Here is a 25,237-nt window from a genome sequence, read left to right on the forward strand (position 1 = left end):
AACCGGACTTCTGTCCCCTCTAAAAAACAGACAGTTACTTAGGAGCCCAAACCTAAACTCAAAAAAAAAAAAAAAAAAAAAAAGGAAAATGAAATTAAAGGGAAAGGAAGAGAAGCAATTTTGAGTGATTGTGTAAGAAAACAATATAGGATTAACTCAAGGTACTTTGTCCAATTTGTCAGTGTTGTCTGTGAGCAGCTCACAATGCCCAGAGTGAAGAAATGTCCAACAGCAGCTCCATCAGCCACTTCCTCCTGCTGGCACTGGCAGACACGTGGCAGCTGCAGCTCCTGCACTTCTGCCTCTTGCTGGGCATCTCCCTGGCTGCCCTCCTGGGCAACGGCCTCATCATCAGCGCCGTAGCCTGCGGCCACCACCTGCACACGCCCATGTTCTTCTTCCTGCTCAACCTGGCCCTCAGCGACCTGGGCTCCATCTGCACCACTGTCCCCAAAGCCATGCACAATTCCCTCTGGGACACCAGGACCATCTCCTACTCAGGATGTGCTGCACAGCTATTTCTCTTTGTCTTTTTCATTTCAGCAGAATTTTCCCTGCTGACCATCATGTGCTACGACCGCTATGTGTCCATCTGCAAACCCCTGCACTACGGGACCCTCCTGGGCAGCAGAGCTTGTGCCCACATGGCAGCAGCTGCCTGGGCCAGTGCCTTTCTCAATGCTCTGCTGCACACAGCCAATACATTTTCCCTGCCCCTGTGCCAGGGCAATGCCCTGGGCCAGTTCTTCTGTGAAATCCCACAGATCCTCAAGCTCTCCTGCTCCAAATCCTACCTCAGGGAACTTGGAGTTTCTGTTTTCACTACCTCTTTAGCATTTGGCTGTTTTGTCTTCATTGTTTTCTCCTATGTGCAGATCTTCAGGACTGTGCTGAGGATCCCCTCTGAGCAGGGACGGCACAAAGCCTTTTCCACCTGCCTCCCTCACCTGGCTGTGGTCTCCCTGTTCCTCAGCACTGCAGCCTTTGCCTACCTGAAGCCCCCCTCCATCTCCTCCCCTGCCCTGGATCTGTTGGTGTCATTTCTTTACGCAGTGGTGCCTCCAGCCCTGAACCCCCTCATCTACAGCCTGAGGATTCAGGAGCTCAGGGCTGCAGTGTGGAGACTGATGATTTGACGATTTCAGGAACATTAAACTGCTGGCCAGTCTCTGCAAGTCACTTGTAATTTGGGTTATCTTTGATAGTTCTTATTTTTTTGGTTGTGGTGGTTTTTTTTACCTTTGTTGTAGGTTTTTAATATTGTCCACAAAGAAATGCCACTGTTTCTTCCATTTGTCATTTTGTTTCTGTCCACCTTTAGTATAGTCCCAGACTGTGTCAAGGAGGAGCTCTGCTCTCAATGTCTTTAAACAAACTAAAGGATCTCCAGGCAAAGTTTTCACTGGAGATGCTCCTTTTGTTCCCTTCTCTGGAGCTGCAGCAGCAACGTCTGTGTGCAGAGCTGGGGACAGATCAGGGGTTGCACAGCTGCTCTGCTCCTGCTGGCCACACCATTCCTGATCCAGGCCTGGAGCCATGGGCCTTCTTGCCCACCTGGGCACACTGCTGCCTCATGTCCAGCCTGCTGTCCATCAGTGCCCCCAGGTCCCTTTCTGCCTGGCCACTGTCCAGCCTGCTGTCCCCAGCCTGTGGCACTGCAGGGGTTGTTGTGGCCAAAGTGCAGGACCCAGCACTTGGTCTTGTTAAACCTGACCTCATTGGATTTGGCCCTGGATGCAGCCTGTCCAGGTGCCTCTGCAGAGCCCTCCTACCCTCCAGCAGAATCACACTTGCAGCCAACTTGGTCACCACAGTTCTGTGAGGCCCTACAGTGTCACAATGGTCTCCATTATTCCAGGAGGCTGCATAGAGTTACAACGGCTCCTTTGTTCCATGAGACCCCTTTGGTGTCACAAAGTCCCTGGGATCCTTGAGCCCTGCAGTGTCACACTGTCCCTTGGTCCCATGAGGTCTCACAGTACAACAATGCTCTCCTTGGTTCCAAGGTGTCACAGGGGCCTCTCAGTCACAAGGGGCACCACGGTATCAAACATGTTTCCTTCATTCCATGAGTCCCTGCAGAGCAACACTGGCCCCTTATTTCCATGGGGCCCTGCAGTGTCACAATGGCTCCATCATTTCACAAGGTCCTGCAGTGTCACACTGGTCTCCATGGTTCCACAAGGTCACACAGTGTCTCAGTGGTCCCTTGGTTCCATGGGGCCCCAGAGTGCCCCAATGGATTCCCTGGTGGTGCAGTGTCACCCTGCTTACACAAGATCCTGCAGTGTCACAAGAGACCCTTGGTTCCATGGGGCACCAGAGTGTCACAATTGTTTCCTTAGTTCCACAAGTCCCTGCAGTGTCACAATGGTCCCTTGGTTCTGTTGGGCCCCAGGGTCTCACAAGGCTCTCCTTGGTTCCGGAGTGCCACAATGGCCCCTTGGATCAACAAGGCCCTCCAGTGTCACAGTGACTTCCATGGTTCCGCGAGGATCCAGAGTGTCACACTGGACTCCTCGCTTCCATCCAGCCCCACAGTGTCACAATGGGGCCTTGGTTCTATGGTGCCTTCAGCACAGAGTGTCACTGTGATCCTCTTAGTTCCATGGGGCCCTGCAGTGTCACAGTGGCCCCTTGCTTCCCCAGGGCCCTGCAGTGTTACAATCATCACAGAATCACAGAATTAACCAGGTTGGAAAAGACCTTGGAAATCACCACGTCCAACCTGTGCCCCAAAACCTCCTTGTCACCCCAACCATGGCACCGAGTGCCACATCCAGTCTTTGCTTAAACACCTGCAGGCACGGTGACTCCACCATCTCCCCGGGCAGCCCATTCTTCTGCCCATTCACCCTTTCTGTGAAGAACCTGTTCCTAATGTCCAGCCTAAACCTCCCATGGCACAGCTTAAGGCTGTGTCCTCTTGTCCTGTCACTGTTCCCTGGGAGAAGAGCCCAACCCCCCCTGGCTGCACCCTCCTGTCAGGGAGTTGTAGAGAGTGATGAGGTCTCCCCTGAGCCTCCTCTTCTCCAGGACAAACAACCCCACTCCCTCAGCTGCTTCTCACAAGACTTGTATTCTAGATCCCTCCCCAGCCTTGTTGCCCTTCTCTGGACATGCTCCAGCCGCTCCATGGCCTTCCTAATTGGGGGCCCAGAACTGGACACAGCACTCGAGGTGTGGCCTCACCAGTGCCGAGTGCAGGGGAAGAATCACTGCCCTGCTCCTGCTGGCCACACCATTCCTGATCCATAGGAGTTCCAGGGGTTGGATGGGGGAAATGGTAGGGTGGGGGTAGGGACAAAGTCTGATTGATTGTCAGCCACGAAGGGTCTTGATTTTCATATCTGTTCAGAATGCATTAGGAGGTGCTGGGGGTCAATATCAACTGGGAATTGCTGATAGCTATATAAAAAAAGAAAACTAACCTGAACTAAACAGCACAAAATAATTCTCTCTTTATTGTTTTCAATCTAATATGTTCATTTGCATACATTTCTGAAATCTTTCTAATTAACCACAGAAGAATTGAAGACTTGAATTCTTCCCATGGGCTTGTCTTCTTTGGGTGTTTTGAACAAATGGGAATGAGCCTTTCTCACTGAATTTCTCAAGTGAAGAGCTGAAGAAAGAAGAGGCCTCTGGAAAACTAAAATTCATCACCAACCTCCAAGGTACTGAGGATCCATCCCCATCAGAGCAGGAATCAATAGAAATGGGCACAGCTTTGTAGATGCCCCAGCTTTGGGATGGGCCCTTGGCCTGGAGCAGGAGCAGCTCTGGAGGGCCCCAAGGCAGGGGCTCTTGTGCTGCCCTGGGCAGGTGGGATGGCAGCAGGGGCTGCAGAGCTCTCAGGATCTCCTGCAGAGGAGAGCAGGGCACCCAGGGAGCCTCCTTTGCCTTGGCCAGGCACGTTCCCCCATGGTGGGGCTGAGTCCTGTGGGAGCTGCAGCTGCTGCTGTGCCCTTGCCAGGGGCTGAGGCCGTGGGGCAGTGCCCAGAGCAGCCTGGCCTGAGCAGAGCTGTGGGGCCAGAGCCGGCTGGGCTGGGCTGGGGAGAGGCCCTTGGTGCTGCCCAGAGCTCAGGGCAGCTGGGAGAGCTTGCAGGGAGCTGGGCTGGGCTCTGAGAGCCTGGCCCAGAAACCATCAGTGTCCATCTCAGCCTGGCTGAGCGTGCAGGGGCCAAGAAGAGCAGCCCAGGGTCTGCAAGTTCTCTGTGTGGGAGCTGAGCCTGTGAGCCCTTGAGCCCTGCCAAGTGCTGGGGCTGCACCTCCAGCTCCAGAGGAGATGGGACAGATGGGAGCAGAGACAAATCATTCCTGCTGCATTCTTTCTTGTTTTTGCTCATACAGGTGACCTGGATCCATATGTAGAGGAGGTGTTTTGTGACAGATAACTCTGGTAGAGTGAGGAAAATAATGCTATGTAGCTGAAAATATTATTTCAAGCATAATACACAATGAGGAAAAAAGACACATATGATCAGAAGAGCATCTGAGTTTTTCAGAGGATGAGAGACTCATTGATGTTCCAGCAGTCAAACCTGTGCAAACACTTTCCTCAGGACTGCCTTGAGATAAGAGGTGACCACCAGAGGCCAAGGCCAGCCGGAGCTCTCTGTCCTGGCAGCTTTTGTCTGGGAGAAACCCTTGCATATAGGGAATTTTTCAGGGGGAGTATCAAATTTGGCCGTGCGCAAATGAAAAGATGGATAGTTCTTTTTCCATCGGAGGGAAAGCACAGAGCCCCAGTGCTCCAGGGGCTGATGAGAGGCAGCCATCAGCATGCCAGGATCAGCTGGACCTGTCAGGTGGGCTCTGGGAGGCCAAACCAGCCAGATCTGATCCATATCCCCTTGGTTCCACAAGGCCCTGCAGCGTCACAATGTTCTCCTTGCTTCTGCAGTGTCGCAATGGCCCCGTGCTTCCATGAGGCCCTGCAGGGTCACGGTGGCCCTTTGGTTCCATGGGGCCACACAGTGTCACCATGGTCTCCATGATTCCATGGGGCCTTGCAATTCCACAAGAGAAGTCCATTGTTGTGTTTTTTACAAAATGCTGTAGTATTTCTCTTAGCATTTCTACATTAATAGCTATCTTTCTTTTGAAATACAAAGACTTGCAAGAGGCTTTTTCCCTTGGCATTTAAATAAAAACAAGTGGTTACCCTGACCTGTGTGTCCAGGATACTTCCTGAGCCCTTCTCTGTCCCTGCAGGGGCCGTGCCTGTGAGAAGAGGTGGAGGGAAGAGACTCCCAGCACAGCAGCACAGACAGGGACAATGGCCCTGGCTCTTCCCACATCTGCCCTGCCCAACTCCAGCCTCTCCTTCCCATCCCTGCTGTGGCTGTAAGGCCGGAGTGCTCTGGCAGCTTGGTCACTGTCCTGCTGCGTGTCCCTGCTGTGGCCACAGGCAGGGACAGGCCATGGGCACTGCTGGGACACAGCTGGGCTCCAGCACAGCAGCTCCATCAGCCAAGGGCATCTCCTGAGGCAGGGCAGGGAGGCTTTGCTCTCCTCCAGAGCTGCTGTCAGCAGTGTGCCCCAGGAATGCCCTGGCACAGCAAAGCCCAGTGCCTGGGGCAGAGGGGAGTGTGCAGGGGGACTGACAACAGTGTCCTGGCACAGCCAGAGCTCCTGGCATGGACCTGAGGGAGCAGCAGAGCAGGGCCTGGGCTGTGTCTTTGTTCTGGGGACAGCCTGGGAAGGTGCCCCAGGGCAATTGTCCCACACCGGCCCCTGCAACCACCATTGCCAGCACTGGCCTCTCCCCACCTGCAGGAGGTGGTTTGTACCTGCACAGAGGGACACCAAGTGACCAGGCCAGCTGGCCATGTCTGCTCTGTACTGAGGAGATCTCAGCAGTGCATCGTGTGTGTGTGGGGAGATGAACCCCAGTGAGCACAGACACCATCAGCAGCACCCGGGGATGGCACAATTCCAGTGGCACAAACAGTGCCTTGAGGCCACTTCACTCTGAGAGTAACGTCCTCTGGGAAAACACCTGAATTCTTTGCTGGGTTGTGGTGAGGATTGCATAGAGAGAAATATCCCAAGTAGGGAGGCTCTAGGGGAAATGCTCAGGGCAGCCACGGACTGCACAGAGAGACACTGGATAGAGTGAGGGTCTGTGGGGAGAAATCACAGCTGCCTCCCTTTTGAACTACCCCGAGGACCTGGACAGGGCTGTGCTGTGTTCTGGGCACTGACCGGGAACTGAGGGATGTGGAAAAGGCCTTTGGTGTCAGCAATGTTGAGAAGGCTGGGCAGTGTCCCTGTGGGACCTCTCTCAGACCCCTTGGAAAGGCCAGAGCCATGCCAGAGGGTCCTGGGCCCTTGGGAAGGGCAGACATGGAACCAGTCTGCAAACAGGGCAGGCAGGGGGACTGGGAGAGCCACAGCCTGGTCAGGCTCAGCAGGGAAGGGGATGTGGCAAATCCTCCTGCAGCCATTCCAGGCACTGGCAGGACAGGGCAGGGACTGCAGAACCCCTGTGGGAGGGAAAAGAAGGGGATGTTGTGTGCCCAGACTTCAGCCAGGCCTGTGACACGGTCTGCTGTGCTCTCCTCAGAGCCAGACTGGAGAGAGCTGGGCTGAAGGAGTGGAACATGGGGTGGGTGGGAATTTGGCTGAACAATGAGGGTCAAATGTCATCCATGGTACAGAGTCCTCTTGGCAGCCATGCCCTGGTGACATCCCTCAGTCACCAGCCCTTGACCACCACTGTGGAATATTTCTATTGTCTCTACAATGGCATGAAATGCACTTTCAATTCCTTTGTGGATGCTGCCAAATTGCAGGGAGTCTCTGATTGAACTCATCTGGTTAATGGTGACTGCAAAACATAATTCGGCAAAATGACTCGGTTGGGTAAATTTGTCTTGCCATCAGGTGCCAAGCAATCCACAAGAAAGGGCAGAAAAAATTTATGCATCAGAGGAAAGGCAGTACAAAAGGGAAAAACCCAAACCCAATCAAAAAAAAAAAAAAAACCCTAACCAAATCCAATCAAAAAAACCCACAGCCAGATCCACACTCAACAACACAAAAACCCCATTAAAAAAACTAACTGCAAAAAGATAAGGTCACAAACAGAAAAAAAGCAAATCCAGCAGAAAATGTTTGACCACCTTGTGGCAGGAGAGGATTCTGTATGTGTAGGTGCTGTTTTGAAGGAAAAACATCTCAAAAAAGAAATTACTTCCCTTATCCCCCCTTCTTCCCCCACTTATCTCAGTTGATTGCTTATCATGGTGTGACATGGAATGGAACATCCCTTGGGTCAGTCCAGCCCAGCTGTCCCATCCCTGTTCCCCAGGAACACCTGCCCACCCCAGGCCCACGGGTTGGGGGGTTGCAGACGCCTCATGCGGGATGAGCACTGAGACAAGGACAGGAGAACAGAACAACATTTACTCTTGTCAAGGACAGCAGAACAGAACAGCACAGCCTTGGAGAAACTGATTAAGGATGTACCTCTGGCAAACAGAAGTGACACAAAATGCAAGCAGGATACCAGCTCACCTCGGCAAGGCTGACAAAACAGAAGTTATGCAAAACAATAATACTGCCCTTACTCAAAAGGGAGATTGAAAAACAGCCACCTAAAAAAGACACTGGATGTTGAATACAGACCCCAAAGACCCATAAAAAGCTTGTGATATGGGGTGCAACTATGTCAAAGAAACTTAAATGAAGTGGGGATAACTAATGGATACATAATCAGTGTGTGTGATAAAAACTCTGGTCATTTAATGCTCAGTGCACCCGAATGGAGGAAGGATGGCCCAAGTGACCACCATGCTGTAATAAAGAATACCTGCTTTCAAATACTCAAAACTCTGTTCAGAAATTTGTATCCAGCAGATTTCAGTATCAGTGGTGTCCTTGACTCCATTATGCCCCACAGTTTCACAATGGCCCCTTGGTTCCATGAGGCCCTGCTGTATAACAATGGACCCTTGGTTCCCTTGGGTTCTGTACTGTCAAAATGGCCTCCTTGGTTCTGCAGTGCCACAATGCTCTCCTTGGTTCCACAGGGCCTTGGTGTGTCACAACAGCCCCTTGGTTCCATGAACTGCCAGAGTGTCACCCTGGTCTCTGGATCTGCAGTGTCACAATGGACAATTGGTCACAAGCAGCCCTGCTGTGTCACCATGAATATTTGGTTCCATGGGACCCCACAGTGTCACAACGACCCCTTGGTTCCACGAGGTTCCACAGCATCACCATGGTCTCCTTGGATCCGCAGTATCTCCATGGACCATTGGTTCCATCTGTCCCTGCTGTGTCACAGTGGTTCCTTGGTTCCATGAAGCCCCACTGCATAACAATGGAATCTTGGTCCCGTGAGGTTCTGTACTGTCACAATGGTCTCCTTGGTTCTGGACTGTGACAATGTATCCCTTGGTTCCACGAGGTTCCATGATGTCACAATGGTCTCTGGTTCCTCAAGGCCTTGCTGAGTCACAATGGAACCATGGCTCCATGAGCTGCCATGGTGTCACCATGGTCTCCTCGGATCCACATTGTCACAATGGACAATTGGCTCCATGGGCCCTGCTGTGTCCCAATAAACCCTTAGTGCCATGAGGTTCTGTGGTGTCACAATGCTCTGCCTGGTTCAACGAGGCCCTGGAGTGTCACAATGGCTGCTTGGTTCCATGAGCTTCCATAGCACCAACAATGGTCTCCTTGTTTCTGCAGTGTCATAATTGACCCTGGTTCCATGAGGTCCCTAAATGTCACTGATCTCCTGGGTTCCTTGTGGCCCTGCTGTGTCACCACGGCCCCTTGGATCCATGAGTTTCTGTACTGTCAGCAATGGTTCCTTTGTTCCAATTAGGCCCTGCTGTGTCACAATGGACCCTGGGTTCCATGAAGTTCTCCAGTGTCACAATGGCCCCTTGGATCCATGATTTCCTATAGTGTCACCATGGTGTCCTTGGGTCCACACTGCCATAATGGACCATTGTTGCAGCTGAAATAGCTGCTAATAAAGGCCAGGGTAGGGAAGCAAAAAGGGGCTTTGCATGGTATCCACAGATGTTTAACTCAGCCGTGCGGTGAGATGTTCCGGGTCACAAGGCAGGGCTCCTGGGGGGAGTCCAGGTTCCTGTATCTCCAGAGGTGGGGGCTGATCAGTGCCATTGGGGCAGTACAAAGATGGGGGCCAAGGGGGGAATATGGAGGGAGTGGCTGAGGGACATAGGACAAGGGGAAGGAGCCAATGGGGTCAAACAGCTTTTGAGGGAAGCTTCTTGTGTCTCCCTAACCCAGGGAATGCCTCTCAGGGTCTCCACAGCTGCAGAGTGTCAAAATGCCACCTTGGTTCTTCTGGGCTTCTCAGGATCACAGTGGCCCCTTGGCTGCATGAGGCCCAGCTGTGTCACACTGGCCCCGTGGTTCCATGGGGCCCCACAGCGTCACAATTGTCCCCCCTTAGTTCCATGAGGCCTTGCAATGTCACAATGGACCTTTGGTTCCATGAGTCCCACATTGATCCATGAATCCTTAGTTCCATGGGGCCCTGCAGTGTCACAATGGTCCCTTGGTTCCCTGGTGCCACACAGTGCCACAATTGCCCTTTGGCCCAACAGGGCCTCATAGTGTCACAATGGACTCCTTGGTTCCATGGGGACACAAAGTGCCACAATGGCCCTTTGGTTTCACAAGGCCTCCAAGTGTGAAAATGGCCTCCATGGTTTCATGAGCTATGCTGTGTCACAATGTCACCTGTGGTTCCATGATGCCCTGTAGTGTCCCAATGGTCTCATTGATACTGCACTATAAGAATCCCCCCTTGGTCTATTGGAGCCCCACAGTGTTCCTGTGGTGCCCTTGGTTCCATGAGGCCCCATGTGTCACAATGGCCTCCTTGGTTCTGCAGTGTCAGAATGTCCCCTTTGTGTCATGGAGCCCCACAGTCACTAGGCCACAGTCACTGTGTAACTGTGGTCCCCTTGATTCCACAAGGCCCTGCAGTGTCACAATGGCCCCTTGGTTCCAATGGGTTCTGAAGGTCCATGATGGTCTCCATGGTTCCATGAGGCCTGGCTGTGTCACAATGGCCACCTTGGTTCGATGGTGTCAGAATGGCCCCTCTGTCCCATGGAACCCCACAGTGTCACTGGGGTCCCCTTGATTCCACAAGGCCCTGCAGTATAACAACGGCCCCTTGGCTCCCATGGGTTCTGAAGGTCCATGATGGTCTCCATGGTTCCACGAGGCCTTGCTGTGTCACAATGGCCTCCTTGGTTCCATCATGTCCCATAGCAGAGCAATGGTCTCCTTGGTTCCATGGTGTCACAATGGCCCCTCTGTCCCATGGAGCCCCACAGTGTCGCTGGGGTCCCCTTGATTCCACGAGGCCCTGCAGTGTCACAATGGCCCCTTGGTTCTAATGGGTTCTGAAGGGCCATAATGGTCTCCATGGTTCCATCAGGCCCTGCAATCTCCCAATGGACCCTTGGTTCCAAGAGCCCCGCAGTGTCACAAGGCTGCTTTAGTTCCACCAGGCCCTGCAGGGTCCTAGTGGCCCCTTGGCTCCAGGAGGCAAAGCAGAACCATGATGGCCCTTTGGTTCCATGGAGCACCACGGTGTCACCATGGTCCCATTGGTTCCACAGGGCCCCGCAGTGGAACAATGGACCTTTGGTTCCAAGAGGTTCCTCAGGGTCTCAGTGGCCCCTTGGCTCCATGTGGCCCCGCTGTGTCACAGTGCCAGGTGGTTCCATGAGCCCCCACAGTGTCCAAATGGTCTCCTTGGTTCTGGGAAGCCCTGCAGAGCCACAACGGACCCTTGGTTCCAGAAGGCCTTGCTGTTTCACAATGGACTTTTGGTTCCAGGAGCTCTCACACTGTCACCAATGGTCTGAGCACTGCAGTGTCACCATGGATCCTTTGTTCCATGAGGTTCCAGAGCATAAAACAATTCCCTTGATTCCAGAAGGTTCTGCAGTGTCCCAATGGACCGTTGGTTCCATGCAGCCCCACACTGTCACAATGACCTCATGGCTCCATGAGCTTCCACACTGCCAGCAATGGTCTCCTTGGTTCCATGAGGCCTTGCTCTGATACAATGGACTTTTGGTTCCATGGGGTTCCACAGTGTCACAGCTGACTCCTTGGTTCTGTGAGCCTCTGCTGTCACCAAATGTCCAAAATATCAGAATAAGACACCTTAACACTAATTTGGTGTGTAAGAAAGCATCACTTATTCAGGCCTAAGGTCCAACATGGGATAACTTCTAACCTTACATGGACACGTGACTCTACCAGTGTGTTGCTTATATACAGTCACTAAATGTGAATTATAATTTACTCATTTCCATAAAACCCACCTGTTCCAGATTGCAAGGCAAGATATATTCTACTACCATCTGTATGGCAGTTGTCTGGTGTCAAGTGGGGAATTCTTCCTATCTCTCACCCTGAGTGATCATAATCACTCCTCCCTTGGCAGGGGACATGTGCTGGTAACAGGCTATTGAATGTCACTGCAAGGCTGATAAGAACTATAACATCCCATTGTGAGATGCTCCACCCAGAGGGAGGAGCCAAGCATTGCTACCCAGATATAGTCTGGAGGTTCTGACACACTGTCCTGGTTTAGGGCAAATTTGGGAGAGAATTCCCAAAAAGGGCTTCTCCAAAAAACAAACCCACACGGCCCCTCCCCACAACCAGTTCGGGAAGAATTCCTCGGAGAGAAGTGGAAAGAACCTGTTTATTTGACAAGCACAGCACCCCCAACACCCAAAATGAACAATACCGGATGACACCGCTCTTTCACTGCTCTGAAAAAGATGACAAATTCAGAAAGTCTTTCCTGGGGGTGGTCGCTGTTATCTGTCCCTCTGGCACTGGGGCAGCTGCTGCACCCACAAGATGCAAACTCTCTCTCGGTGTTTCCCAGGTCCCAGTCCGGAGCAGGTTCGGCAGGTCCAAACAGGAGAGGAGAAACAATCCAGGAAGGAATTTGGACTGTTTAGCTAAATTAACTAATGAGAAGAAGGAAAAAAGCAAGAGCAAGCAAAGCAGAAGCGAAGCAGAAGCAAGAGCAAAGGCAAAAAGCAGGGCAAAAAGCAAAAAAGCAGCAGTATGTACTGGTGCTATCTGTATGTCCCGCCGAGTGGCTGATAAGAGGCCCAAAACAAAACTTTCACTCTGACAGTCTTAAAGGCACAGAACATAATATCCAGCATAAATTACACACACACGAATGGGGATAACAGTCACCCCAGGACATGTGCTGATAACAGGCTATTGAATGTCACTGCATGGCTGATAAGAGCTATAACTTCCCATTGTAAAATGCTCTGCCCAGAGGGAGGAGCCAAGCATTGCTACCCAGATATAATCTGGAGGTTCTGACACACCAGAACAGCTTCCCACTGGATTCTCAAAAGGAACAGCAGCTGCTTCTACTTCCACGGATCTGCAGAGGAAGAATACACCCTTTTTCTACAGGACCCCCCCTGCTCCAACAGAACCACACCTGACACTTCAGGAGGACTGCAGCCACTTTTCCAATTGGACTGCTACCAACACCCTGACCAACAGGGTGTCAGGATGGGTTCTGACTCTGTCAGTGTTGTTCTAGTGTATTGCATTGTTTTCTTTTATCCTTTTATCTTTTTTTCCTTCCCTATTAAAGAACTGTTATTTCCTGCTCCCATATTTTTTTGCCTGAGAGCCCCTTAATTTAAAATTCATAGTAATAAGAATGGTTGGGGGGGGTTTTCATTCTCCAGTTCAGGGGAGGCTCCTGCCTTCTTTAGCAGGCACCTGTCTTTCCAAGCCAAGACACCACCCCAAGTTCCCAGATTCAGTGCTTGTTTTCTCTATCCCTGCAGCCTTGAGCCAGATGTCTTCTTCTTCTCTTCCAACCATCCTTGCTGGGAAAGTAGCCCCTGCATGCTTTGTTCCTGTGTGAAAGTTCACAGAGAGGGTAAAAATGGAATTACCCTTTTGGTATCAACCCAAGGCTTTGTGTGGGCAGGCAGAGGCAGGCAGGAGGCAGAGCTGTCAGCTAAGGAAGGGGCCAGCCAGGTGGGGCAGCCGGGGGATGAGCACAGCCTGCAGGGACAGAGGCGCAGGGCAGGGACACCGTAGCACAGCCTGGGCTGCACAGGGCACAGGCATGGGCAGCAGCTGCCAGGCCCTGACAGAGCCAACTTGGGCAGCACTTTGGCCATGGCTGCTGGGCCTGGGCCTGAGCCAGGAGCAGGAGACAAGTGACCCTTGCAGGCCTGGGGCCTCATGGCCTCCTTGTCCCTGCTCAGCAGCCTGGCAGGGGCCGCCCCATGCTCCTGCCCTTGGCACTGCACATCCCCACATGCCAGTGCCCATCCCGGGAAGAGCCCTGAGCAAGGAGGGAGGGACAGGATCTGCCTGGCCAGGGGCTGGGGCTCAGGCCTTGGCCCTTTGCATTCCTGGAACACATCCAGCTTTGCTCAGCCCCAGAGACACCTTTGCCTTGTTTGTCCCCAGCTGGCATCACTGCCTCCAGTGTTCTGCTCTAACTGGAACCTGGGGACACTTTTTCAGAGGGACTTATTAAACTTAACGAAACTTTGGAGTTTAAATTTAACTTTGAGTTGTTGAGAAGTTTTTTGAAGACACTCTCAGGGACTGAGTCTGATGTAAACAACACCAAATCCCTGAGAGGGTCATTAAAGTCCTTATGCTGTGTCTGTGCTGCTGAGCTGGGCCAGGCTCCTGGCACAGAGACAGCTCGTGGGAAAACAAGAGCTTTAAAAAGACATTTCTCCTGAGGAGCAGGTCCTCTCCCAGCCCAGCAGGGCTGAGGGCACTGCCTGCAAGTACCTGTCAGCAGTGAAGCAGACAGAGGCTCAAAGCAGCTGGAAGGACAATTCTGAGTCATTCATGGATAAATCTTCAGCACTTTTGACACAGTCTCTGGGTGCGGGGATCTCCTGAAGCTGACCCAGGACAGGACTGATGTGACTGTAAGGATGGCTCTGCTGCTGTTTCTGCTTTGGGGGAGGATGTGCTGCAGAGCAGGGCTGCCCTGGGCACTGTCAGAGGGACAGGGCAGGACAGCTCCTGCTGCCAGGGATGGCTGCAGGGGGTGAAGCTGGGGCTGCAGCCAGGGCTGCCCAGGGCTGTCCTGCAGAGCAGGTCCTGCAGCCCTCAGGGCTCTTGGCCAGCCCAGGCCATGTGCCACCTGCCAGGGGCAGCTCTCAGCCTGCCTGGCAGCTCCACATGGATGGTGGAGGGCAGCTGTGGGTGCAAGGAGTGACTCCTGCCAGGGCAGGTCCTGCTGCTGTGGAGAGGGTGCTGTGTGGGCCAGGGCTGCTCAGAGCTCCAGCTCATGCCCAGCTCATTTCTGAGGGGACTTTTCATGAGCACATTCAGGGCAGGAGTTTCCTGCTTGGTGATGCATTGTTCACAGGGGTCTTAGGATGAGGGAAGAGACGAGAATCTTGACTCTATGTTTCAGAAGGCTTGGTTTATTATTTTATGATATGTAATATATTAAAACTATACTAAAAGAATAGAAGAAAGGATTTCATCTGAAGGCTTAGCTAAGAATAGAAAAGGAATGAAGAACAAAGGCTTGTGTCTGACCGAGACAATCTGGGCACGTGGACTGTGATTGGCTAATAATTAGAAACAACCAGACGAGACCAATCACAAATCCACCTGTTGCTTTCCACAGCAGCAGATAAGAATTGTTTGCATTTTTTTCTTGAGGCCTCTCAGCTTCTCATGAGGGAAAAATCCTAAGGAAAGGATTTTTTATAGAACATGTCGGTGACAGCTTGGGTCTCAGCTTTTCTGAATCTGTGCTCCCACTTTTCCCTGGCTCAGTTTGGCGGCAATGGAAACTCATCTGTGCAGGGCAGAGAAGGGGCTGAGACTCTTAAACCACCACACTGAGGATTCCTGGGGACCTCAGCAAGTGCCTGCACCTGCCCAGCCTCCAGATCCATCCAGCATAACCTTTCCATGGTGCCCAGGCTGGGGGAGCTGTTCTTTCATCCCTGCAGCCCCGAGCAGCTGCAGGGCAGGGCTGGCCCAGGGGCTGGGCTGGGCTCTGGCAGCTCTGGCAGGGAAGGAGCCCGGGGCCACAGGAGCAGCTCGGGCTGGGACAGCTCCAGCAGCAGAGCCGTGGGCAGGGAGGGAGGGAGGCAGTGCTGAGGGAAGCCCTGCTGCAGGGCAGATGTGGCACCTGCTGGCCCTGCCCTGCAGGGCAGACACTGCCCTGAGCAGCACAGCTCTTGTGTCCCCTCCCAGCCAGCACAGCCCTCAGCCCGGGGGCTCGGGGCCATCAGTCCCTCCTGGGCAAGCAGAGCAGCTCAAGAGATGAAGGGCATCTCTCTGGCCATGTGCCCATTCCCTGCTGACCAGGGCCTGAGGGCCACTGTCCTGCCCTGCTGCTGCCTGGCAGGGGCTGGGCAGGGCTGGGCAGGGAAAGGCTTTTCCTCAGGCCCGGCTCTCTCCCTCTCCTTGCCTTGCCCAGGTGCTCCTGGCAGTGCTGAGGGGCTCTCTGGAATGGCAGTTCCAGCTGCAGGGTCAGGCCCAGCCCTTGGGCTCCTCCTGTGCAGGCTGAGCACAGCAATGGGGTGTCCCAGCTCCCTGTGCCCGGGGAGCTCTGGGCAGGGCAGCCTGGGGGCTGGCAATGGGCCCACTCTCCTGACTATGGGAAAGGCAGGAGTCACTTTGTGTGCCAGGGATCCCTCTGCTCCCAGCTGTGTCTCCTACCTTTCCAGAGTAGCACAGGAGTGGATTTCAGAAAGGTGCAAGTCCAGGGGAGCTGGAAAAGGTCACCTGGACAGAGCAGCTCCCCTCAGTCAGCACTAAGCCTCAGACAATCCTCCTGCCTCTCTGGACTCTCTGTTCTTTCACATTGCAGCAGAATCTCTCATTCTGCCTCCTGCAATACCCATCCCTTCACCCAGGCAGCTCTTCTGCCTTAGTGGAACATTCTTTATCCATGTCCCAACACCAGGACTGGCCCCTGCCCTCACTGTTCCCCTGCACTGACTGGGGGCCAGGGCTGACTCCCAGCTGTCCTGCAGGCCAAGCTCCTCACACAACATTGGCCAGCAGCAATCAGGGTTCCAGCAACCAAGGTGAAGGAAGTTCCCCTAGACATAGACAGGGGAGGTGTTTGGTGGCAGGAAAGGGTCTGTGAGAAAGGGCTTTGACTTTTCTGTGAGAAATCTCCCCTCCATTGCCCTTTCTTTGCTCCTTTTGTAGGTTGAAATGTGCAGACACAGCAAATGTCCAACAGCAGCTCCATCAGCCACTTCCTCCTGCTGGCATTGGCAGACACGCGGCAGCTGCAGCTCCTGCACTTCTGCCTCTTGCTGGGCATCTCCCTGGCTGCCCTCCTGGGCAACGGCCTCATCATCAGCGCCGTAGCCTGCGGCCACCACCTGCACACGCCCATGTTCTTCTTCCTGCTCAACCTGGCCCTCAGCGACCTGGGCTCCATCTGCACCACTGTCCCCAAAGCCATGCACAATTCCCTCTGGGACACCAGGACCATCTCCTACTCAGGATGTGCTGCACAGGTGTTTTTCTTTTCCTTTTTCATGTCAGCAGATTTTGCACTTCTCACTGTCATGTGCTACGACCGCTATGTGTCCATCTGCAAACCCCTGCACTACGGGACCCTCCTGGGCAGCAGAGCTTGTGCCCACATGGCAGCAGCTGCCTGGGCCAGTGCCTTTCTCAATGCTCTGCTGCACACAGCCAATACATTTTCCCTGCCCCTGTGCCAGGGCAATGCCCTGGGCCAGTTCTTCTGTGAAATCCCACACATCCTCAAGCTCTCCTGCTCACACTCCAAACTCAGGGAACTTGGGCTCATTGTGCTTAGTGCTCTTCTATATTTTAGTTGTTTTGTGTTCATTGTTTTCTCCTATGTGCAGATCTTCAGGGCTGTGCTGAGGATCCCCTCTGAGCAGGGACGGCACAAAGCCTTTTCCACCTGCCTCCCTCACCTGGCCGTGGTCTCCCTGTTCCTCAGCACTATCATGTTTGCTCACCTGAAGCCCCCCTCCGTCTCCTCCCCATCCCTGGATCTGTCAGTGTCAGTTCTGTACTCGGTGGTGCCTCCAGCCCTGAACCCCCTCATCTACAGCCTGAGGAACCAGGAGCTCAAGGCTGCAGTGTGGAGACTGATGAGTGGACAATTTCAGAAACACTAAGCTGCTGACCAGTTTCTGCAAGTCACTTGTAATACATTTTGTCTTTGATAATACTTGGGTTTTGTATTTGATTTGTTCTTTTCTTTCCTATGTCTTAGGTTTTTAATATTGTCCAAAAGAAATGCATTTGCTTGTGCCCTTTTTAATTTTGTTTCTCTCCACCTTTGCTGTGGCCCCAGAGTGTGCCCATGAGGAGCTGTGCCCTCAGTGGTTTTAAGTGACCTAAAGCATCTCCCAGCCAAGTTATTCCTGGCAATTCCCCTTTTATTGCCTTCTATGGAGCTGCAGCAGCAACGTCTGTGTGCAGAGCTGGGGGCAGGTTAGGGGCAGCACAGCAGCTCGGCTCCTGCTGGCCACACCATTCCTGATCCAGGCCTGGAGCCACTGGCCTTCTTGCCCACCTGGGCACACTGCTGGCTCATGTCCAGCCTGCTGTCCATCAGTGCCCCCAGGTCCCTTTCTGCCTGGCCACTGTCCAGCCACTCTGTCCCCAGCCTGTAGCACTGCAGGGGTTGTTGTGGCCAAAGTGCAGGACCCAGCCCTTGGTCTTGTTCAACCTCACCTTGTAGGATTTGGGCCCTGGATCCAGCCTGTCCAGGTCCCTCTGCAGAGCCCTCCTACCTTCCAGCAGATCCACACTCATGCCCAGCTTGGTGTCATCTGCAGATTTGCTGATGCTGGACTCAATCCCCTCATGCAGATCATATGTTAAGATATTAAAAGGCTTCTAATTCCTGTTTTAAAGGGTGTATTTTATTGCTGTTCTCTTTCGAGCAGAGGTGATTGCAGCATTCTGTGATTGATATTGATCCAGGGTCTCTCCTCTGGAAGTATGGCCTGCTCAGAGAAGCTGTGCCTTGAGCTCTGACCCATTGTGGACAACTGTGGAAAACGCCCCATGGATCCCCTGATGGGGAGATCCCTAAAAATTTCTGTGCCAGGACTGAGAGACAAATGGGACTTTGGTTCGGTTTTTTTGTATTGTATTTTCAGGGAGACCTGGTGAAGGCAGGAATGATGCATCTGACTTCATGTTCTCAGAAGGCTAAATTATTACTTTATAATACTATATTATAATAAACTATACTATACTATACTATACTATACTATACTATATGCTGACAGTGTCCTCTGGGCTCCAGCAGGCTGCTCTGTGCTGTGAAGACTTCTGGACATCTTGTCCGGGAGACTTTTCAAAAGGTTCCTCTGTGGTCAGCCTTGGCTGTAAACTCTGTCTGAATCAGGGTCTTCAGCCCTCCAGCTCCTGGCTAGAAGCCACTTCTGCAGTCACTTGTGTAGTGACCATCAATGCCACACACTCGGGGTTTACCCAAATGTAGCAATGCTCCTCTGGGGTCTCACCAAATGAGGAATTGTTCTTCACTCAGGGTCAGCAAATTGTGCAAATTTTTCACCACTCGGGGTCCAATTGTGGTGGTTTCTTCACTCACTCGGGGTCACCATTTGTGATGGTTCTTTCCTCGGGGTCACCATTTGTGACCGTGTTCGCAGGGGTCTTAGGATGAGGGAAGAGACGAGAAAGTTGACTCCATGTTTCAGAAGGCTTGATTTATTATTTTATGATATATATTATGTTAAAAGCTATACTAAAAGAATAGAAGAAAGGATTTCACCAGAAGGCTTAGCTAAGAATAGAAAAGGAATGAATAACAAAGGCTTGTCTCTGACCGAGACAGTCTGGACAGCTGGACTGCGATTGGCCATTAATTGGAAACAACCACATGAGACCAGTCACAAATCCACCTGTTGCATTCCACTGAAGCAGATAATCATTGTTTACATTTTGTTCCTGAGGCCTCTCAGCTTCTCAGGAGGAAAAATCCTAAGGAAAGGATTTTCAGAAAATATCATGGCTACAGTCCATTGTTACAGTCCATAACCAAGGAGACCATTGTGACAGTACAGAACCTCGCGGGACCAAGATTCCATTGTGATACAGTGGGGCTTCATGGAACCAAGGAACCACTGTGACACAGCAGGGACAGATGGAACCAATGGTCCATGGAGATACTGCGGATCCAAGGAGACCATGGTGATGCTGTGGAACCTCGTGGAACCAAGGGGATGTTGTGACACTGTGGGGTCCCATGGAACCAAATATTCATGGTGACACAGCAGGGCTGCTTGTGACCAATTGTCCATTGTGACACTGCAGATCCAAGAGACCAGGGTGACACTCTGGCAGTTCATGGAACCAAGGGGCTGTTGTGACACACCAAGGCCCTGTGGAACCAAGGAGAGCTTTGTGGCACTGCAGAACCAAGGAGGCCATTTTGACAGAACAGAACCCAAGGGAACCAAGGGTCCATTGTTATACAGCAGGGCCTCATGGAACCAAGGGGCCATTGTGAAACTGTGGGGCATAATGGAGTCAAGGACACCACTGATACTGAAATCTGCTGGATACAAACTTCTGAACAGAGTTTTGAGTATTTGCCAGCAGGTATTCTTTATTACAACGTGGTGGTCACTTGGGCCATCCTTCCTCCATTCGAGTGCATTAAGCATTAAATGAACAGTTTTTATCACACACACTGATTATGTATCCATTAACCATCCCCTATTCCTTTGAGTTTATTGACATAGTTGCACCCCTTATCACAAATCCTTACATGGTTCTTTAGGTTTTTTCCTCAACATCCAGTGTCCTTTTTAGGTGGCTGTTCTTCAACCCCCCCTTTTGAGTAAGAGCAGTATTATTGTTTTCCATAACTTCTGTTTTGTCAGCCTAGAAGAGCTGAGCTTGCATCCTGCTTGCATTTTGTGTGACTTCTGTTTGCCAGAGGTACATCCTTAATCAGTTTCTCCAAGGCTGTGCTGTTCTGTTCTGCTGTCCTTGACAAGAGTAAATGTTGTTCTCTTCTCCTGTCCTTGTCTCAGTGCTCGCCCCGCATGAGGCGTCTGCAACCCCCCAACCCATGGGCCTGGGGTGGGCAAGTGTTCCTGGGAACAGGGATGGGACAGCTGAGCTGGACTGACCCAAGGGATGTTCCATTCCATGTCACACCATGATCAGCAATCACCTGAGAGAAGTGGGGGGCAAGGGGTGTAGGGGATTCATTTCTTTTTTAAGACATTTTTCTTTCAAAACAGCACCTACACATACAGAATATTCCCCTGCCACAAGGTGGTCAAACATTTTCTGCTGATAGGAAATTTCCTGTGGATTTGCTTTACTTCTGTTTGTGGCCTTTTTATTTTATGGTTGGTTTGTTTGTGGGGTTTTTGTGTTGTTGTGGGTGGGTGGTGCTTTGGTTTTTTTGATTGTGTTTAGTTGGGGTTTTTTTTTGGTTGGGTTTGGGTTTTTCTCTATTAAACTGCCTTTCTTCTGATGCATAAGGTTTTTCTGCCCTTTCTTGTGCCTTGCTTGGCGCCTGATGGCAAGACAAATTTACCCAACCCAGTCATTTTGCCCAATTACGTTTTGCAGTCACCATTAACCAGATGAGTTCAATCAGAGACTCCCTGCAATTTGGCAGCATCCACAAAGGAATTGAAAGTGCATTTCATGCCGTTGTAGACATAATAGAAATATTCCACAGTGGTGGTCAAGGGCTGGTCACTGAGGGCTGTCACCAGGGCATGGCTGCCAAGAGGACTCTGTACCATGGATGACATTTGACCCTCACTGCTGAGCCAAATTCCCACCCACCCCATGTTCCACTCCTTCAGCCCAGCTCTCTCCAGTCTGGCTCTGAGGAGAGCACAGCAGACCCTGTCCCTGGCCTGGCTGAAGTCTGGGCACACAACATCCCCTTCTTTTCCCTCCCACGGGGGTTCTGCAGTCCCTGCCCTGTCCTGCCAGTGCCTGGAATGGCTGCAGGAGGATTTGCCACATCCCCTTCCCCGCTGAGCCTGACCAGGCTGTGGCTCTCCCAGTCCCCCTCCCTGCCCTGTTTGCAGACTGGTCCCATGTCTGCCCTTCCCAAGGGCCCAGGACCCTCTGGCATGGCTCTGGCCTTTCCAAGGGGTTTGAGAGAGGTCCCACAGGGACACTGCCCAGCCTTCTCAACATTGCTGACACCAAAGGCCTTTTCCACATCCCTCAGTTCCCGGTCAGTGCCCAGAACACAGCACAGCCCTGTCCAGGTCCTTGGGGTGGTTCAAAAGGGAGGCGGCTCTGATTTCTCCCCACAGACCCTCACTCTATCCAGTGTCTCTCTGTGCAGTCCATGGCTGCCCTGAGCATTTTTCCTGAAGCCTCCCTGCCCTGGATATTTCTCTCTATGCAATCCTCACCACAACCCAGCAAAGAATTCAGGTGGTTTCCCACAGGACGTTACTCTCAGAGTGAAGTGGCCTCAAGGCACTGTTTGTGCCACTGGAATTGTGCCACACCCGGGTGCTGCTGATGGTGTCTGTGCTCACTGGGGTTCATCTCCCCACACACACACGATGCACTGCTGAGATCTCCTCAGTACAGAGCAGACATGGCCAGCTGGCCTGGTCACTTGGTGTCCCTCCGTGCAGGGACAAACAACCTCCTGCAGGTGGGGAGAGGCCAGTGCTGGCAATGGTGGTTGCAGGGGCCGGTGTGGGACAATTGCCCTGGGGCACCTTCCCAGGCTGTCCCCAGAACAAAGACACAGCCCAGGCCCTGCTCTGCTGCTCCCTCAGGTCCATGCCAGGAGCTCTGGCTGTGCCAGGACACTGCTGTCAGCCCCCCCTGCACACTCCCCTCTGCCCCAGGCACTGGGCTTTGCTGTGCCAGGGCATTCCTGGGGCACACTGCTGACAGCAGCTCTGGAGGAGAGCAAAGCCTCCCTGCCCTGCCTCAGGAGATGCCCTTGGCTGATGGAGCTGCTGTGCTGGAGCCCAGCTGTGTCCCAGCAGTGCCCATGGCCTGTCCCTGCCTGTGGCCACAGCAGGGACACACTGCAGGACAGTGACCAAGCTGTCAGAGCACTCCGGCCTTACAGCCACAGCAGGGATGGGAAGGAGAGGCTGGAGTTGGGCAGGGCAGATGTGGGAAGAGCCAGGGCCATTGTCCCTGTCTGTGCTGCTGTGCTGGGAGTCTCTTCCCTCCACCTCTGCTCGCAGGCACTGCCCCTGCAGGGACAGAGAAGGGCTCAGGAAGAATCCTGGACACACAGGTCAGGGTAACCACTTGTTTTTATTTAAATGCCAAGGGAAAAAGCCTCTTGCAAGTCTTTGTATTTCAAAAGAAAGATAGCTATTAATGTAGAAATGCTAAGAGAAATACTACAGCATTTTGTAAAAAACACAACAATGGACTTCTCTTGTGGAATTGCAAGGCCCCATGGAATCATGGAGACCATGGTGACACTGTGTGGCCCCATGGAACCAAAGGGCCACTGTGACCCTGCAGGACTTCATGGAAGCACGGGGCCATTGTGACACTGCAGAAGCAAGGAGAACATTGTGACCCTGCAGGGCCTTGTGGAACCAAGGGGATATGGAACAGATCTGGCTGGTTTGGCCTCCCAGAGCCCACCTAACAGGTCCAGCTGATCCTGGCATGCTGATGGCTGCCTCTCATCAGCCCCTGGAGCACGGGGGCTCTGTGCTTTCCCTCCGATGGAAAAAGAACTATCCATCTTTTCATTTGCCCACGGCCAAATTTGATACTCCCCCTGAAAAATTCCCTGTATGCAAGGGTTTCTCCCAGACAAAAGCTGCCAGGACAGAGAGCTCCGGCTGGCCTTGGCCTCTGGTGGTCACCTCTTATCTCAAGGCAGTCCTGAGGAAAGTATTTGTACAGGTTTGACTGCTGGAACATCAATGAGTCTCTCATCCTCCAAAAAACTCAGATGCTCTTCTGATCATATGTGTCTTTTTTCCTCATTGTGTATTATGCTTGAAATATTATTTTCAGCTACATAGCATTATTCTTCTCACTCTACCAGTGTTATCTGACACAAAACACCTCCTCTACATATGGATCCTGGTCACCTGTATGAGCAAAAACAAGAAAGAATGCAGCAGGAATGATTTGTCTCTGCTCCCATCTGTCCCATCTCCTCTGGAGCTGGAGGTGCAGCCCCAGCACTTGGCAGGGCTCAAGGGCTCACAAGCTCAGCTCCCACACAGAGAACTTGCAGACCCTGGGCTGCTCTTCTTGGCCCCTGCACGCTCAGCCAGGCTGAGATGGACACTGATGGTTTCTGGGCCAGGCTCTCGGAGCCCAGCCCTGCTCCATGCAAGCTCTCCCAGCTGCCCTGAGCTCTGGGCAGCACCAAGGGCCTCTCCCCAGCCCAGCCCAGCCGGCTCTGGCCCCACAGCTCTGCTCAGGCCAGGCTGCTCTGGGCACTGCCCCACGGCCTCAGCCCCTGGCAAGGGCACAGCAGCAGCTGCAGCTCCCACAGGACTCAGCCCCACCATGGGGGAACGTGCCTGGCCAAGGGAAAGGAGGCTCCCTGGGTGCCCTGCTCTCCTCTGCAGGAGATCCTGAGAGCTCTGCAGCCCCTGCTGCCATCCCATCTGCCCAGGGCAGCACAAGAGCCCCGGCCTTGGGGCCCTCCAGAGCTGCTCCTGCTCCAGGCCCAGGGCCCATCCCAAAGCTGGGGCAGCTACAAAGCTGTGCCCATTTCTGTTCATTGCTGTTCTGATGAGGATGGATCCTCAGTACCTTGGAGGTTGGTGATGAATTTTAGTTTTCCAGAGGCCTCTTCTTTCTTCAGCTCTTCAGTTGAGAAATTCAGTGAGAAAGGCTCATTCCCATTTGTTCAAAACACCCAAAGAAGACAAGCCCATAGGAAGAATTCAAGTCTTCAATTCTTCTGTGGTTAATTAGAAAGATTTCAGAAATGTATGCAAATGAACATATTAGATTGAAAACAATAAAGAGAGAATTATTTTGTGCTGTTTAGTTCAGGTTAGTTTTCTTTTTTTATATAGCTATCAGCAATTCCCAGTTGATATTGACCCCCAGCACCTCCTAATGCATTCTGAACAGATATGAAAATCAAGACCCTTCGTGGCTGACAATCAGTCAGACTTTGTCCCTACCCCCACCCTACCATTTCCCCCATCCAACCCCTGGAACTCCTATGGATCAGGAATGGTGTGGCCAGCAGGAGCAGGGCAGTGATTCTTCCCCTGCACTCGGCACTGGTGAGGCCACACCTCGAGTGCTGTGTCCAGTTCTGGACCCCCAATTTAGGAAGGCCGTGGAGGGGCTGGAGCGTGTCCAGAGAAGGGCAACAAGGCTGGGGAGGGATCTAGAATACAAGTCTTGTGAGAAGCAGCTGAGGGAGTGGGGTTGTTTGTCCTGGAGAAGAGGAGGCTCAGGGGAGACCTCATCACTCTCTACAACTCCCTGACAGGAGGGTGCAGCAAGGGGGTTTGGGCTCTTCTCCCAGGGAACAGTGACAGGACAAGAGGACACAGCCTTAAGCTGTGCCATGGGAGGTTTAAGCTGGACATTAGGAACAGGTTCTTCACAGAAAGGGTGACTGGGCAGAAGAATGGGCTGCCCAGGGAGATGGTGGAGTCACCGTCCCTGGAGGTGTTTAAGCAAAGACTGGATGTGGCACTCGGTGCCATGGTTGGGGTGACAAGGAGGTGTTGGGGCACAGGTTGGACGTGGTGATTTCCAAGGTTTTTTTCCAACCTGGTTAATTCTGTGATTCTGTGATGACTAAGACCCTGCAGGGCCCTGGGGAAGCAAGGGGCCACTGTGACACTGCAGGACCCCATGGAACCAAGGGGCCAGTGTTGCTCTGCAGGGACTCATGGAATGAAGGAAACATGTTTGACACCGTGGTGGCCCTTGGGACCAAGAGGCCCCTGTGACACCTGGAACCAAGGAGAGCATTGCTGCACTGTGAGACCTCAAGGAACCAAGGATCCATTGTGACACTAAAGGGCCTTGGGGGACCACGGCGCCATTGTGACACTGTGGGGCTCAAGGATGCAAGTAACTTTTTATCACTAATGGGTCCCATGGAAGAAAGGGGCCTTGGTGACACTCAAGAGCCTCGTGGAACCATGGTGACCAAGTTGGCTGTGAGTTTGGATCTCCTGGAGGGTAGAAGGGCATTGCAGAGGGACCTGGACAGGCTGGATCG

General features: G+C 52.6%; 2 protein-coding genes across 2 annotated transcripts; both read left to right on the forward strand.

Annotated features, from left to right (window-relative positions):
- Positions 1 to 221: 221 nt before the first annotated feature.
- LOC132334667 (olfactory receptor 14C36-like) lies at positions 222 to 1,136 on the forward strand. The gene has a single exon (XM_059860756.1). It carries the CDS (start codon positions 222 to 224, stop codon positions 1,134 to 1,136), a length of 915 nt encoding a protein of 304 aa, XP_059716739.1.
- A 15,117-nt stretch (positions 1,137 to 16,253) lies between these two features.
- Positions 16,254 to 17,186, forward strand: LOC132334562 (olfactory receptor 14J1-like). The gene has a single exon (XM_059860666.1). The coding sequence runs from the start codon at positions 16,254 to 16,256 to the stop codon at positions 17,184 to 17,186; it is 933 nt and encodes a 310-aa protein (XP_059716649.1).
- The last annotated feature ends 8,051 nt before the right edge of the window (positions 17,187 to 25,237 follow it).

This window comes from Haemorhous mexicanus, chromosome 16 (genome assembly GCF_027477595.1).
Source record: "Haemorhous mexicanus isolate bHaeMex1 chromosome 16, bHaeMex1.pri, whole genome shotgun sequence".
Lineage (NCBI taxonomy): Eukaryota > Metazoa > Chordata > Aves > Passeriformes > Fringillidae > Haemorhous > Haemorhous mexicanus.

Excerpts from the sequence above, each read along its gene's own strand:
- LOC132334562 (XM_059860666.1), top strand. The coding sequence starts at position 16,254 with ATGTCCAACAGCAGCTCCATCAGCCACTTCCTCCTGCTGGCATTGGCA.
- LOC132334667 (XM_059860756.1), top strand. The coding sequence starts at position 222 with ATGTCCAACAGCAGCTCCATCAGCCACTTCCTCCTGCTGGCACTGGCA.